At 41.4% G+C, this 16,689-nt stretch overlaps 1 protein-coding gene across 1 annotated transcript; it reads right to left on the bottom strand.

Moving 5' to 3' along the window:
- Positions 1-7,130: 7,130 nt before the first annotated feature.
- LOC106541786 (vomeronasal type-2 receptor 26-like) lies at positions 7,131-15,651 on the bottom strand. Its single transcript, XM_087707679.1, has 3 exons — positions 15,361-15,651; positions 10,076-10,202; positions 7,131-8,026 (listed from the first exon to the last, which is right to left on the bottom strand). Exons 1-3 carry the CDS (start codon positions 15,649-15,651, stop codon positions 7,131-7,133), a joined length of 1,314 nt encoding a protein of 437 aa, XP_087563805.1.
- Between the last annotated feature and the right edge of the window lie 1,038 nt (positions 15,652-16,689).

Genomic DNA, 16,689 nt, shown 5'->3' with positions numbered 1-16,689 from the left:
GGTAGATCAATACTAAGATCTTAGATATAGAAGATCAAACATAAATTGCTGCTTTATCTCATTATATGCAATACTAATACTCTGCAATATGGGTAACCATAGAAATCACATCCATGTTCTTCTGTATTGCCAGTTCTACTGAAACATTCACTACCAATCAATTTAAATTTCTGGGACACTCTGATAGCTTTTATTTATCATATCTGTTAAAGAATCAAGATACATTTATTTCTCTAAAAGCAGCACAATTTTGCTACATTATGTGTAAGCTTCACCCACAAAGTGTTACTATTAGTTGTTACTATTAGGGGATACTTTTGTATTGTTCATTTTATTGATTGTAGTTCATTGTCTGAAATAATGTTCTTTCTGTCTGTCTCAAAATGAAATATATATATATATATATACCTGATAACTTACTGTCCTGATCCCCCTCCTTCGTCCAGGAACGAAAGCCGAAACCAACATAAATGAGGTTTCTTTTAATCAGTCAAGACTCTCGTTGGCTGCAAGCCACATAAACAAAGAGATAAGCATTCTGGCAGCAAGTCCTACAAAACTTGGCAGCAATGCAAACAAACTCTGGCAGCAATCCAGCCTGCCAAGTTTGTTTCTTGTTAGTCCTTAACGTTGACTTCTGCAGAAAGGCGTGGCACAGCAGTCTCTTTTATAATCAGGAGAGGATCTTAATGAGCATCAGCTGAGTGTAATCACCTCTTGTAATTACACCGTTGTTCTTGCCGCCGAGTAGCCCTTCGACAGCGTGCATCCCGGAACAACTCACAGGTGTTTTCTGGATCACTCACTCTTGTCTCCTCCCCACTGATCCAAGGGTCAGACGCCACCTGGTGGCCAACCAGTCTCTCCTCGTCCTGCTCGGAGTCGAAACCCTGTCCAGGGTCCTCCACCTCCTCCAGGGCCGACTCATAAGACCCCTCACTGTCGGAGTCTGGCGGCAGCTCCAACGGCTCCTGCCGGGCCACAACACTTACCTGGAGTTCATAGTTAAAATACAATAAATATTTTCAGCATTCTATTCTATATTTTTTCCCTGAGGTTATTAAATTTCAAAAAGAGCTTAGGATGATGAGTTGTTCACGTAGATGACAAATTATGGCCTGTCTCACTAGGAAAATCACATACTATGGATTTTCAGGAGGGGGATTTATCTGTAGTGCTAAATAGCAGAATCTGGATGCAGATCAGATAAACCTAGACTCTGATCCCTTTAGAATGATAATTGGATTTAGAATAAGGAATGAGCCTTATCTAATAATTGCAATTGTAAATATCATATCTAGAAGAGACAATCCCCAAACCCAGGAAATTATACTATCAATGTATAAGAAAAGAGCTCAAGGTTTCAGTTTGCAAAAACAGCTGAAGAATTATTGGAGAATTACAAATCATTTTATCCCAACCTCTCTCCATCTGCCTATCAGTTTTGAAATTAGCAATGGCCCTTGACCTCCTGTCACAACAAAAAAAGTTGAATCTTGGATTCTGGCCTTGCCTTCAGAAAAGGATATTTCTTAAATCTGTAAAGAGTGGAATGGAGGCCACCATCACCAATCTGCATGGTCAAGTTGAGGGAGGGGAACAAGTAGCTTGTTCAGGCCAAAGTCATCCCTAGTAGCTCCTCTAAGTAGACCAGAGCAGAAAGACTAGAATGGTCTTTAACTATAGTCTATAACTTAAACTATGAACTAAGAACAGTCTCTTACAAGCCTGCTTGTGTGATTCCACTAATCCCTCTTAGATCTCATGGAATCAGGAGTGATCTGTCTGGCTCACTTCAAAATATTGTCTCTCTTTCCAGGACTTAAAGAATATAGCAATAGCAATAGCAATAGCAATAGCAATAGCAGTAGACTTATATACCGCTTCATAGGCCTTTCAGGCCTCTCTAAGCGGTTTACAGAGAGTCAGCATATTGCCCCCAACAATCTGGGTCCTCATTTTACCCACCTCGGAAGGATGGAAGGCTGAGTCAACCCTGAGCCGGTGAGATTTGAACCGCTGACCTGCTGATCTAGCAGTAGCCTGCAGTGCTGCATTTAACCACTGTGCCACCTTGGCTCCTGAAATATTCTCCTAAAGAATATTTCAAACTCTATGTGTTTCTGAAACAGTGTGGCATATTTTTATAAAAATCATTTCTCCTATTCTCTACAGTACCAGAATAGAAAATGGAGGGAATAATGTTAATTAATAGAAGTGATGTCTCAGTGCCTGGAGGCTGTTAGGGTCTGGATGGGAGCAAACAAGTTGGCACTCAATCCAGACAAGACCGAGTGGCTTCTGATGTTCCCTCCCAAAGATTGGCCAACTATTCCATCTCTCAGACTGGGGGTGAAATTATACGCCCCTCAGAGAGGGTCCGCAATTTGGGAGTCTTCCTGGATCCTCAGCTGACTTTAGAACATCATTTGTCGGCTGTGACCAGGGGGACCTTTGCCCAGGTTCACCTGGTGCACCAATTGCGACCCTATCTGAATTGGGAGGCTCTTCAGACAGTCACTCACGCCCTTGTGACCTCAAGACTGGATTACTGTAACGTGCTCTACATGGGGCTGCCCTTAAAGAGTGTTCGAAGACTTCAGTTAGTCCAGAATGCAGCCACGTGAGCGATTGTGGGTGCACCTAGGTACACCCACGTCACACCTATCCTCCGCGAGCTGCACTGGCTACCCATTAGTCTCCGGATCTGCTTCAAGGTGCTGGTCGTAACCTATAAAGCCCTACATGGCATCGGACCTGGGTACCTGAGAGACCACCTCCTGCTGATTACCTCCCTCAGACCGATTAGATCTCCCAGGTTAGGTCTCCTCCGGATTCCATCTGCCAGCCAATGTCGGCTGGCGACTCCCCGTGGGAGAGCCTTCTCTGTTGCAGCTCCAGCCCTATGGACTGACCTCCCCGTGGAGATCCGGACCCTTACTACCCTCCCGGCTTCCGCAAAGCCACCAAGTCCTGGCTGCTCCAGCAGGCCGGGGGGCTTGTGAAACATCCAGCCCCATGGAAATTTTGAATGTTGTGTTTTTAAAGTGTTGTCTTTGTCTTTGTCTATTTATCCCCTTTCCCTTGTCTATTGTAAGCCGCCCAGAGTCCTTCGGGAGTGGGCGGCATACAAGACAAATAAATACAAATACAAATACAAATTAATACATTTTATTTTTATTTATTTATGGTCATTTGGGGGAGAAAGCACATTCTCTTTGAGTTGCACGATTTTATCAGGATGTAGTAAAAATGAGAAGATGGTGTAATATGCTATAAGTTGTTGTTCACCTGAGATTTTATTTATCTACTTTGAAGAGCTGCTAAGGGCCAGATGCATTTGAAATGTGGATTTACAGACGACTGTTACGTATAAGCTGGGTTAACAAAATTAGAAATGAGGAGGTGATAAACCACCTGGGAAAGCAAAGGGAAATCATCAAAAAGCGGAGGTTAGAATATTTCCAGACACCTGGAAAAATATGGCATACTTCATTTAATCCTCCAGGGTAAGATTGAAGGCAAACAAGGTGCAGGCAGAAAAAGAACATCATGGCTTCAAAACGTAAAGGGACTGGTTTGGACAAAACTCAGCAGCATTTTTTCGTGCAGCTGTTGATAAAAATAGGATTGCCAACATGATTGCCAACATCCAATGACGGATATGGCACAAGAAGAAGAAAAAGGACCAGATGGTTTCTACTATGTCTTCATATGTGAAATCATAGAACTCAAAGAGGGTGTACTTTCTTTTTCAAATGACTGTGTCAGCCCTTCTTCATTCAAAAATCAGGAAAGAAAACCACAGGACTCCATTTGTAGAAATCAACTGTACTTTTACTAATTATAAATGAATAGAAGCGAAGCTAAGCTGAGTCTGGTTATTTAGGCACGAAAGCGAATAATATATTGTATAATTCATCCCCCTCCCCTTGGCATCCCGTGCACAGTCCAATCATAATTCTCCCAAATGTCAGGTGTGAGATAACTTCAAAAGGCATCACCAGGATGGAATGCTGGTCCGTTGGCCTTGGCAGGAAACCTCCTCCTCCACATGCGCAGTAAGGTGGTCAGTTCAAAATCTAGAATCTTCCTCCAGCACAACAATGAGTCCCCTCCCAAATACCATGCCCCCATCCCCGCTTCAATGGCAGCCGAAGCAGTAGCAAAGTGGAGGCTGACAGACTGTATATATCATCTTGATTATATTTATGAATAACTCAAGGTGGCAAACATACCCAATACTCCTATTTTCCCCATAATAACAATTCTGTGAATTATGTTATTTTTTATTTTATTTTTGTTTTGTTTATTATTTTATTTTTACTTTACTTTATTATTTATTTTATTTATTTGTTTTTGTTTGTTTATTTCCCTTGGCTTCTCTCTCCTCTCCTCTTAGCTCCTCCGTTTCTGTGGACCAGCCCGTTCTCCCCACCCCCCTGCACGCCCAACTTAGAATGATGCCTCGTAAAAACAAGAGGAATAATTATTGTAATTCTACATTTTAACTTTCCTAAGCATGATGATTTCTCCCAAAAGTCTACCACCTCAGAGGTTTTCACTCTTGGCAACTTTACTGAGACAGCGTAACTGGCCATAAGTCTAAGGTGACCAGATTTTCAGATTGGTAAAGAGGGACACCATTGACCGGGGGGGGGGGGGGGGGGCTTGATTAAAACTTTTATATTTTGTCAAAAGGTCACACAAGGTGATTATATGACCCCAGGACACTGAAACCATCATAAATACAAATCTGTTGCCAAACATCAAAATTTTGATCACGTGACCGTGAGGATGCTGCAACGGTCGCTAAGTGTGAAAAATGGTCGCTAAGTGTGAAAAATGGTCGCTAAGTGTGAAAAATGGTCATCAGTCACTTTTTTCAATGCCATTGTAACTTTGGTTAGTTTGAAAACTAAAGCTAGCTTGCATTATAATGAGAGAGAGAAGCTAAACTCCTTATTAGAATTGAAATAGAAATGAATACAGTAGAGTAGAGTAGAGTAGAGTAGGGTAGGGTAGGGTAGGGTAGGGTAGGATAGGATAGGATAGGATAGGATAGGATAGGATAGGATAGGATAGGATAGGATAGGATAGGATAGGATAGGATAGGATAGGATAGGATAGGATAGGATAGTTTATTAGCCAAGTGTGATTGGACACACAAGGAATTTGTCTTTGGTGAATATGCTCTCAGTGTACATAAAGAAAAATAAAATAGAATACATTCATCAAGAATCAGAAGCTACAACACTTGGTTTCTCTCTCTCTCTCTCTCTCTCACACACACACACACACACACTCCTCCTCTGGATTCACTGGGCCGTTTATAAATCCCCCCTCCTGTGCACACCTTCAGCCTCTCTCTCTCACTCTCTCTCACACACACACACACACTCCTCCTCTGGATTCACTGGACCGTTTATAAATTCCCCCTCCTGTGCAAACACTCCTTCAGCCTCTTTGTCCCCTCTTTCTGGATTTGCTCCGAAGTTTTTAAAATTACCTCTTCTGTATAGAGACCAGGTTATCAGCCACGTGAGACATATGCTGTGTTTCTATGGCACAGTAATCCCCTCCCCAAACAACATGCAATGCCAATTTAGAAGCCCCGAGCAGCCGAGGCGAAGCAGCAGTCCGGGGGGAGGGGGAGGGGCTGAGCTTGGACAGCTTTGGAGGCAGCCACTAGCTCCAAGAGAGAGAGAAAGAGAGAGGGGGGAGGGAGGGAGGGGCTGCTCAAAGCAACAGAAGAAGAAAAATCCATGAGGGAAGCCCACGGTCTCCATATGGAGTAAAGTGTTCTCCTCCCTCAGCCATTTGCAACAGCTCCCAAGGATGCGCGGGTGGGAATGTGCTTGGCTCAAAGAATATACGCTCCCAGTTGCTAGGAGAGCCTCAAGGCGGCTGGAGGCTTTTTCGTAACTTTAAAAAAATTGGGACTTTTTAAAAAAACCCCGGGACGTGGGACAAATTGTTCAAAAGAGGGACTGTCCCGCTGAAATCGGGACGTCTAGTCACCTTACATTAGTCACCCAGGTGGCTTTCATTCCTATGGTGGGACTAGAACACACCGTCCCCTGGTTTATCTATTTCCTCCAGACAATGGACTCTATGGTGATAGGCAGACTGGAGTGTGAAGTCCATCCAACCAGTCATTAATATGATGGTGTCTGCTGAGTCTGAAGATAGAAATCTTCTGTGCTCATCTTTACAACTCAAAAACATATGGAGCATCCCTTTTGAACCTCTTACTCTGTCCATTATATAACTGTGGGCCATGCAGCCTCTTATCTGAACATTCCCTAGGCAGCATCTCTTTGACCCATCTCAAAAGGATTTCCCCACATACCATTAAATCTCCTGAGATTCAGGTTGTGTGTATAAACATGTTAGTTTTGGCCATAGACACAAACTAAATATACAACTAGTGTAACAGCTGCCTGGTTGTCTAGTGGTACCCTTTCTCATATTGCTGGTTTCTACTAGGGAATTTAAACCTCCATAACAGCTGTCATACAGACCTCCTTGGCAACCATGAACATCTTTCAGGGAACATCAATGGAAGTACTCATATATTGAACCTCTTTCTCAAATGTCACATGTTATGAGCAAATGTCATAATCTGATGATGGAAGTGATTTCCACCACCAAGTTGTTACAATGAGAGCATAGTCTGATTCAGTTTCAAGTAGAAAGCTCATTGGAACAGAATCTTGCCACTTACTCTTCAGGCACTTTGATGGGGTACAGGACTCTCACATTGTGGGGCTTTTCCCTCCTTATTGGCACCCATGTTGATAAAAGAGGAATTGGGGCTGGCCTAGGAGGGTCCTGAAAAAGAATCAGTGTTTGATTCACTGCCTTCTGAATCTGCAAGCCTAGGTGGGACCCAATCCATCTGTGTCTTACAACTTGGCTTTGAAACCATGACAACATTCATAATGATTCATGTACTTTTACTATACATTCCACTTCAAAGAAAAAAGGGGGAAATCATACTTATTAAAAAGTGATAGTCCTTTTCTACCATCACTTGAAAAAAATGAATTCCTGGTAGTTTTCTGGTGTGAGTGAAATATGCTTATCAGAATTATTAACTGATATTTGGGGACACACCTTATTTTATTTTATTTTGACATTACATGCTCTTTTGTATTCATACTTGGTCTTACAAAAATAATGAAACACTTGGGCATAAAGATGCAGCATAGAAGTCCTGCATTGGAGGCCAAAATGGAGAAGACCTGCACGGCCACCATATATTTCCCTTTGGTGCTCAGATAGGTAGGCAGGAAGGACACCCAGACACTGCAGAAGACCAGCATGCTAAAGGTGATTAGCTTGGCTTCATTGAAGGCCCCAGGCAGATTTCTGGCCAGGAAAGCCACTGTAAAGCAGATGGTGGCCAGGAAGCCCATGTAACCCAGGACACCATAGAACATAGCAACAGAACCTTCATTACACTGTAGAATGATTTCTCCAACTTGTGAGTGCATATCAGACTCAGGGAAGGGGGGGGAAGTACCCAACCAGATGCTGCAGAGAACAACTTGGAAGCCACAGCAAGAAAGGATGATGGAGTTGGTCAAACTCTTTCCCAGCCATCTCTGCACCTGATTCCCTGGTTTTGTGGCCCAGAAGGCCAGTACCACTGTAATTGTTTTTGCCAAGACAGTAGAAATGGCAGCAGAGAAGATGATGCTGAAGGCCGTTTGACGTAGAAGGCAGGTGACTTTCCTTGGCTGGCCAATAAACAAAAAGGGGGTTAAGAAGGAAAACAGGAGGCAAACAAGAAGAATATAAGAGAGGTCCCGATTGTTGGCTTTGACTAAGGGAGTTTCTTGGAATTTAATGAAGGTTCCCAAGACAAAGCATGTGACTAAAGAGAGGAACAAGGCAATGGAAGTCAGGATGACCCCTAATTGTTCTCGATAGGATAGGAAAGTGTTAATCTTGGGGATACAGCGATCTCGGTTGTTGTTTGGATGTTGATCTGCTGGACATTTTCTGCATTCTTCTGTGTCTGAAAAAGAGCAAAAGTACTGTAACATCTGCCTCAAAGCTTGTTGCTTTCTATAAAAACACTCCTTTTGAAATGCCCTAAGAAAAGAAAGATGGAGGTGAGTCTCAATATGAGCTGGGGGTGAGATCAAGATTTCTTCAAGAACCCCTGTTTCTAAAATTTAGTTGACTTACCGTCCCACTCATATAGTCAAGGTGATGGTTTTCCCAGTTGCAATGTATGGCTGTGAAAGTTGGACCATAAGAAAGGCTGAGTGTCAAAGAATTGAGGCCTTTGAACTATAGTGCTGAAGAAGACTCCTGCGAGTCCCTTGGATTGCAAGGCGATCAAACCAGTCAATCCTAGAGGAGATCCACCCTGACTGCTCTTTAGAAGGCCAGATCTGAAGATGAAATTCAAATTCTTTGGCCACCTAATGAGAAGGAAGGATTCTCTGAAGAAGAGCCTAATGCTGGGAACAATTGAGGGTAATACAATACAATAGCAGAGTTGGAAGAGACCTTAGAAGTCTCCTAGTCCAACCCCCTGCCTAGGCAGGAAACCCTATACCATTTCAGACAAATGGCTATCCAACATCTTCTTAAAGACTTCCAGTGTTTAAGAAAAACGAAATGCACAGGTACAGTATAGATGGTACCTTGCTCAACAATAGTAACTGTGAGAGGGATCTTGAAGTCCTAGTGGACAACCATTTAAATATGAGCCAGCAGTGTGCAGCAGCTGCCAAAAAGCCAATCCAGTTCTAGGCTACATAAACAGAGGGATAGAATCAAGATCACATGAAGTGTTAATACCACTTTATAATGCCTTGGTAAGGCCACACTTGGAGTACTGCATTCAGTTTTGATTGTCACAATGTAGAAAAGATGTGGAGACTCTAGAAAGAGTGCAGAGAAGAGCAACTACTGTTGAGCAAGGTACCACCTATACTGTACCTGTGCATTTTGTTTTTGTTGCCTAAATGTAGAACATTACTCTTTTCACTATTGAATTTCATTTTATTAGATAGTGCCCAATGTTCAAGTTTGTCAAGATCCTTCTGTATTTTTAGCCTGTCTTTTAGAGTGTTTGCTGTTTCTGCCAGCTTGGTGTCATCTGCAAATTTGATGAGTTCCCCATTTATTCCCTCATCCAAATCATTGAAGAAGATGTTGAAGAGTACTGGACCCAAAACAGAGCCTTGGGGTACTCCACTGCATACTTCCCTCCATGTAGATGCAGTTCCATTGAGGGCTGCACATTGAGTGGGGTTGGTCAGCCAGTTGCGAATCCATCTGGTGGTGATGCTGTCTAACCCACACTCTTCTACTTTATCTAGTAGTAGATTATGGTCTACCTTATCAAATGCCTTACTGAAGTCCAAGTAAACTACATCAACGGCATTCCTCTGGTCCACTAATTTTGTTACTTTGTCAAAGAATGCAATAAGATTAGTCTGGCATGATCTGTTTTTGACAGACACATGTTGGCTTTTGGCTATTACTTTGCTTACTTCTAGGTGTTTGCTAATTTGTTGCTTAATTATCTTTTCCAGAATCTTTCCTGGTATTAAGGTCAGGCTGATAGGTCTGTAGGCAAAAGAAGAAGGGGACAACAGAGAATGAGGTGGATGGATGGAGTCACTGAAACATTAGGTGTGATCTTAAATGGACTCCAGAGGATGGTGGAGGACAGGAAGGCCTGGAGGAACATTATCCATGGGGTCCCAATGGGTCAGACACGACTTTGCAACTAACAACAACAACCCACTAGGTCGAGAAAGCTGAGACCTAGCTCATGATTTATCTTTTATCACACACCTCCTCCCCACACTCTTAGGTAAGATGAAGCATAAGAGAGGGCATTTTCTTGGTAAAGTTAAGCCATCATTGATCCAGTGTCCTTAATTTGTACTCCCAGATTAATCTCAAGGATAATTTCTTATTATTCACTAGTGGGAAAATATAGATATTAGAAAGTTATGAATAGCTAAAACTCTATCAAAATGTATTAATGTTCGAATATGTTGTCTTCTCAGAATGTTAGTCCCTTTCCTCTTATGCCACCCACCTTCCATGGTGGAGATGGTTCCTTCTGCACAGGGAAGGCAGTCATAGCAGCAGATGGGCTTGCCTTCCTGGGACACCTTCATGAATCCAGGACGGCAGCTTTCCACACACCTGGAAAGAGGCAGGGGCTGAGAAGAGAGAGAAATACCATCCAAAAAATAATTTTTGATTTAATTTCCAGAAAGGGGCAAAAGAGAAAGAGCTTGGTGATCTCCAGTTCAGAGTCTAGCTTTGCTAATTTTGAAAATATATTTAAAAACCTCAACAATTTATTTGAGTGCATGTTGCTTTCCTTTTCTTCTTTCTTTTTAAATTTAAACACTTCTCTTCCGGGTTCTAAATTTACATGTTAAATCTCTGAGGTAAATTTTTATGCACATTTTTCCCATTGGTGCAAAGTACTCAAACCTAACCTGGCTCAAATGTGCCATCCTTCATGGAAGAATAGTGGATAATTTCATTAAATAGTTGTGGATTTACAGAGTTTACAGATTAACAGAGTTGGAAGGAACCTTGTAGGTCGTCTAGTCCAACCCCCTGCCCAAGCAGGAGACCCTACACCATTTCTGACAAATGACAGTCCAATCTCTTCTTGAAAGCTTCCAGTGATGAAGCTCCCACAACCAACTATTCCATTGGTTGATTGTTCTCACTGTCAGAAAATTTCTTTCTTATTTCTGGGTTAAATCTCCCCTTGTTCAGTTTCCATCCATTATTCCTTGTCTGGCCTTCAGGTGCTTTGGAAAATAGCTTGACCCCCTTCCTCTCTTTTGGCAGCCCCTCAAATATTGGAATACTTCTATCATGTCTGTGAGATTTATTTCTCACAGACAGGTTGATATTTAAACAAAGTATTTGTTGTCTCTCTTGCGGGATGTAGGTGACATTCAAAACCACTCTTTGTCCCAGGAACGCAATGCTCTTGAAAAGAGATTCAGAAAGATCGAAATATTTCCCCACCTTGTTTAGCTTGTCCATCTCTTTCAGACTCTTTGGATTGACCATAAATTTGAAATCCAGGGATCCCTGTTTTTCTAGGCTGCCGAACATCACTCTGCTAATTACTCTGTTGTGAAATAGCCAGTTGATAATATGCAAGTCTGCTGTAAGTTCTCCCTTCTCATCCACATACACTCCATCTATGGATCTATTATAAAACTCAGAGTTCCCAAGTAAGGGATGAAGCTTGAATGGAAGAGAAAGTGGAAATGTTTAGACTGACTATCCAGACTTCTATGACAACACTCCTTCGTTTATGTTATGTCAGAGAAATGAAGGTTCCAGGTTAATTTTCAACTTTTTTGAGGAAACAATGTATCGATGTTTCAATCATAACACTTATTTACTATTTAAATTTATAAAATCTGAACAATAAATATGATGGAAGGACAATTCCCTAGACTGTTCAGATCTGTAATTATTCCCATTGAAAAATATAGAAATATTCCTAGAATCCCTGTGTTGAATAGTGACATAAATATTTAGAGGTTTCTATTAACCTCTACTAACCAAGGCAACCACTATCTGGTTGCCTTGTACACCTGCCTCAAATATTCATCATGAATGAATTATTCATCCACAAACAGTCAACTGCATTATTACTTGAGTTACCACACTTGGATTATCCATTTGTCAGAGTGCATACAGCTTTACTACGTGAAACAACCCAGCAGCAATAACAACAAACAGATATTTGTTATATAATAGTGGTTTTATCTGCAAAAGAATATATACTATGCATACACGTACTAGAGGCAGAGATCAAACAATCAGCAATTACAGCAGGGAAAAACATATGGTGAGAGAGTGATGCCCTAACAGGGCCTCTTCTTATTATACAGGCTCTTAAAGGGATAACAGCCAAAAACCTTGTTGACTCATTCCCATCATTGCAGCAGCTGGTCAGCTCTTAAATTATTACCCTGACACCATTTTATTATAACCACCATTAAAAACACTTATCTTAAAGCTAGTGCCATCATTGCCATCATCATCAATGTTGGAAACTGAAGAAAGCAAGAAACAGACTGCATCTAATTTCAGACTGATGAATGACAATCTTTTTTCAGGGTGGCTTGGTTGGCCTTAGGAGAACTAAGAAGCCTGCCTTTCAGTGGTGGGTTTCAAAAAAAATTGGAACCTATTCTGTGGGTGTGGCCTCCTTTGTGGGAGTGCCTTGCCGGCCATGTGACCTGGTGGGAGTGCCTTGCCGACCATGTGTTCTCTCCCTCTCTCTCTCTCTCCTCTCTCTCTCTCTCTCTCTCTCTCTCTCTTTCTCTCTCTCTCTCTCTTTCTCTCTCTTCTTTCTTTTGTCTCTCTGTCCCTTTTTTCTTTTTTTTCATCTCTCTCGCACTCTTTTTCTTTCTTTTTTATTTTTTTCTTTCTTTCTTCCTTTCTTTCTCTTTCTCTCTCTCTCTCTCTGTCAGTCTCTCTCTCTCTCTCTCTCTCTCTCTCTCTCTCTCTCTCTCTCTCTCTCTGTGTGTGTGTGTGTGTGTGTGTGTAGCAGTGGTGGTTTCAAAAAAATTTGGAACCTCTTCTGTAGGTGTGGCCTGCTTTCCGGGTCCACTGGTGGAACCACTTCTAACCGGTTTGGTAGATTTGACAAACTGGTTCTACCGAATAGGTGCGAACTGGTAGGAACCCACCTCTGCTGCCTTTTCAATTTTGCAGCCTATTTTCTGAACTGACCTGCTCCTACTTACAAACAGAAGAGAGACATTAAATGACTTTTGATTGAACAAGGGAAAAGATAGCTAAACAGTAAAGATGTTACAATATATTTTTTTTTGAAAACCAATTTGGAAGGAGAATCTTTTGCTAAAGAAGGGAAAGGGGTGAAGGGAATGGAAAATAAAGAGGAATGGAAAAATTGGCATTCAATTTCTGTTTTGCCTTCAAAATAAATGATTTTTTTTTCAGAATAGCCGCCCAGTTACAAAATGAATTCTGGGCTGCAGGCAGTGGTGGGATTCAAATAATTTAACAACTGGTTCTCTGCCCTAATGACCAGCAGGGTAGGTGAGGCTTGGTGGTCATGTGACTGGGTGGGTATCGCCAACTCAACATCACTCATGTTGATGGGCGCTTCACCTTAGCTTTTACAATGTAATAAGGGTTAACCGGCGAGGCAGTTTCTGTAAGCAGGGCAGTAAAGATTAGGCTAGAAACAACACCAGAATGTTTCCTTCCTGCCTTCCTTACAGGGTTAGCCCTGTGAAGTGGAAAAAAACAAAATGAGATTTCTTCCAACAACCGGTTCTCCGAACTGCTTAGAAAGTTACCAACCAGTTCTTCGAATAGGTGCGAACCGGCTGAATCCCACCACTGGCTGCAGGAGATACACATATTGTCAGGTTTCCAAACAGCATCCAAAAGTAAATCATTTTTTTATTATTTCTCATATATACATTCACAATTATATGATCTCATAACTGTTATTAATAATATGTATTTGTAACAATTTTTCTCCCCTACAGTTGACAATATAAATGAGGTTGCTTTCTTACCATCCCATAAACCCATCTTATTTTACAACAATCCTACTTCTTCCTTCCTTCCCTCCTTCCTTCCCTCCTTTCTTCTCTCCTTCTCTCCTTCCTTCGCTTCTTCCTTCCCTCCCTCCTTCCCCCTTCCCTACCTCCTTTCTTCTCTCCTTCTCTCCTTCCCTCCTTCCTTCCCTCCTTCCTTCCCTCCTTCCTTCCCTCCTTTCTTCTCTCCTTCTCTCTTTCCTTTCCTCCTTCCTTCCCTCCTTCCAAAAATAAATCAGAGTCCAAGGCAAAGTATTGCTCAAAGGTCCAATTGTTGGCCTGTCAGGCCTGACACATATGTAACAGAAAAGAAATACCTGCCAAGCCTTCAGCCTTGGAGTTTCCAAGCTATTACCATCCTCCATCTTTATTCTTTTGGATCTGGACAAATAAGCTGCATGTAAGGCCCAGGCCACAGCCCAAATGGTGTTGTAAATGAAATAGTTGTCTAGACACAGAACCCGGTCCATCTCCTCCTGGGAGACAGCCTCCAGTTCTTCTCTCTCCCTGCAACGTCTCCAGACTTTCACAGAAAAGGCATCCTTGTTGTGGGAGCAAACAAAGGATTTCTCCGCAAAGTGTTTCATGGAAGACGTGACATACCCACCATACTTTGTCATTCGGTTTGTCTTAAAAAGAAAGGAAATGAGACTATGGATGCATTTACTGGACATTTCCTCATTTGAGAAATACATGGCTAAGTCCCAAAGCAGTGTTGTCATCAGGACTTTTCCTGCAACCGGTTCGTTCATTCTATGGTGTATCCAATTTAGAATTGCTGTCCCGGCGCTGATGGAATCCAGTTCTGCAGCATAAAGAAAGACATTCACGTGCCTCCAATTGCGATAGGGCTCCAAATCTATGACAATATCATAAGTAGTTGTTAAAAACGTCTGGGAGATAACTGGACAAATGTTATTCCTAATCAGCATAGGTCTCAACACTGTCATGAACATCTGCCCCTGGTCAGTGTCTGGAGCAATCAGACCAACCAAAGTCCACCTGAAATGGAGGAGAAGCTTGACCATCCCTGAATACTGGAATCCTTCAGCAGGGAGCATTGGGTAGAAGAAAGGGAAGCCAGTTTTATCAATCAGAATTTGGGAAACAAAATTGTAATTAATCTGAAAAGAAAGGAAAAAGGGTATTTTATCTAGTCTAGCTCTTCTCCAAAACACCTGAGGGTAGGACAAGAAGCAATGGGTGGAAACTAATCAAGGAGAGAAGCAACTTAGAACTAAGGAGAAATTTCCTGACAGTTAGAACAAACAATAAGCAGAACAACTTGCCTCCAGAAGTTGTGAATGCTCCAACACTGGAAGTTTTTAAGAAGATGTTGGATAATCATTTGTCTGAAGTGGTGTTGGGGTTCTTGCCTAAACAGGGGGTTGGACCAGAAGACCTCCAAAGTCCTTCCAACTCTGTTATTCTAGTCTTTCTATCTTGGATCCATTCTGTCCCATATGATAGGTGAGTTCATTAAACTTCTCTATTCGCCCATTCCTTCATGCATTGTTCCTCTACTCATTTGCTTCTTGAGAAAAGTAGTGTTTTTTTTAATCTCAATAGAGGAGAAGTTCCCCAAATATGGATTGGGGTCATATTGAGAGGTGATAGATTTGTTTTACTCTGCCTCTTTATCAGGAAAAACTGAACCATCATCAAGGCTTATTGTTTCCATAAACTTGTCTTCATAAACGAGGAAGGATCTTTCATTGAAACTTCATGATTAAAAATCTTATTCTTAGCAGAGACTCACCTGTGGGATTTTGTAGGTGCCCAACATGGATGTTATCTGGATGGAGAGGCCAGTTTCAGCCCCTTCCAGAACAGCCACTATGTTTCTCTGTCTCCCACACCTGTAGTTGGGAACACTGGCCTCTCCTTCTGAGACCAGGTCCAGCAAAGCATCCGAAGTCTTTTCTGCATTGTAATAATTTTCATAGACAGTGTAACCCAGGGTGATATTGGGCAAGAGATGGGAATCCTGGTTGATCTCTTGGATAGCAAAAAGGAAGGATAGTAGGTTCCAAAATTTTGTGAAACCCATCCTGCAAGGAGAATGTATTACAAATACAATAATCAACAAAAATAACATCTTATTTCATCTCTTTTTTACCCAGATCCTTCTAATCTCTTTTAGCTCAGGAATTCTTCTGTATGGATTACTGCATTGTAGAAAAACATGTCAGTTAAAAGTAATACAAAAATTGCCAACATACATTAATAAAATATGTCATTATATTTCAAACCCCTAACTAAGTATGTGACAGCTAAGCTGGTTTGAGCACCTCATGACATATTTGGATACATTTTTTCATCTATCATTTATATTTCATGTTAAGATATTCATTGCAACTTCGGTCTAAAGCAGTGGTTCTCAACCTGTGGGTCCGGACCCCTTTGGGGATCGAATGACCCTTTCAGAGGGGTCACCTAAGACCATCGGAAAACACATATTTTCAAAAAAATACGGAAAACATAAAATAATGTTATGGTTGGGGGTCACCACAACATGAGGAACTGTATTAAAGGGTCACGGCATTAGGAAGGTTGAGACCCACTGGTCTAAAGAAATCAATTTGTCATTAGTTTTGGGTTATTCGCGAGGATACTTGCAGTTAGTCTAAGATTTCAAGATTGACTTTAAATATTCTCTCTTTTTATATTTATGTTCTCTAGGTTTTGATATTTGACCTGCTTTTTCACATTACACATAGATTCATTAAGTGCACACTCATATATAACACAAAGAGAATGAAGAGCTGTGACTCTTTAAAAAAAGGATTCAATTGCTCCCTTTCTACCAGTAAGATTGGCAAAGATGTTTAAAACATGTTCATTCTTAAGGAAATGTAATCAGATACCAGGTTCGTATTATCATATGTGATGGACATATCCAAAGGCAAAAAAAAATTGGGCAAAATACATACATAGTTAGAAAAAAATGGTAAAGCAATATATAAATTTAAAACCAGAAATATTTTTGTTGGGTATTTTACCAGAAAAATATAATAAAGGGAATACATATTTAGTTTTAAACGTGTTAACAGCAGCCAGAATTGTGTTTGCACAATTGCACAGTGGA

This window comes from Thamnophis sirtalis, unplaced genomic scaffold, assembly GCF_051295495.1.
Source record: "Thamnophis sirtalis isolate CommonGarterSnake01/CBP01778 unplaced genomic scaffold, rThaSir2_p1.2 scaffold_3, whole genome shotgun sequence".
NCBI lineage: Eukaryota > Metazoa > Chordata > Lepidosauria > Squamata > Natricidae > Thamnophis > Thamnophis sirtalis.
The sequence above is the reverse complement of the archived record's forward strand: the minus strand, read 5'-3'. Positions and strand labels throughout refer to the sequence as shown.

What these genes read in the sequence shown, in the direction of transcription:
- LOC106541786 (XM_087707679.1), bottom strand. Translation starts at nt 15,651, where the DNA reads ATGGGTTTCACAAAATTTTGGAACCTACTATCCTTCCTTTTTGCTATC. An exon ending in GCACCTACAAAATCCCACAG is followed by an intron (nt 10,203 to 15,360) that starts GTGAGTCTCTGC and finishes CTCTCTTCTCAG; the next exon opens with CCCCTGCCTCTTTCCAGGTG. An exon ending in AACCATCTCCACCATGGAAG is followed by an intron (nt 8,027 to 10,075) that starts GTGGGTGGCATA and finishes GCTCTTTTTCAG; the next exon opens with ACACAGAAGAATGCAGAAAA.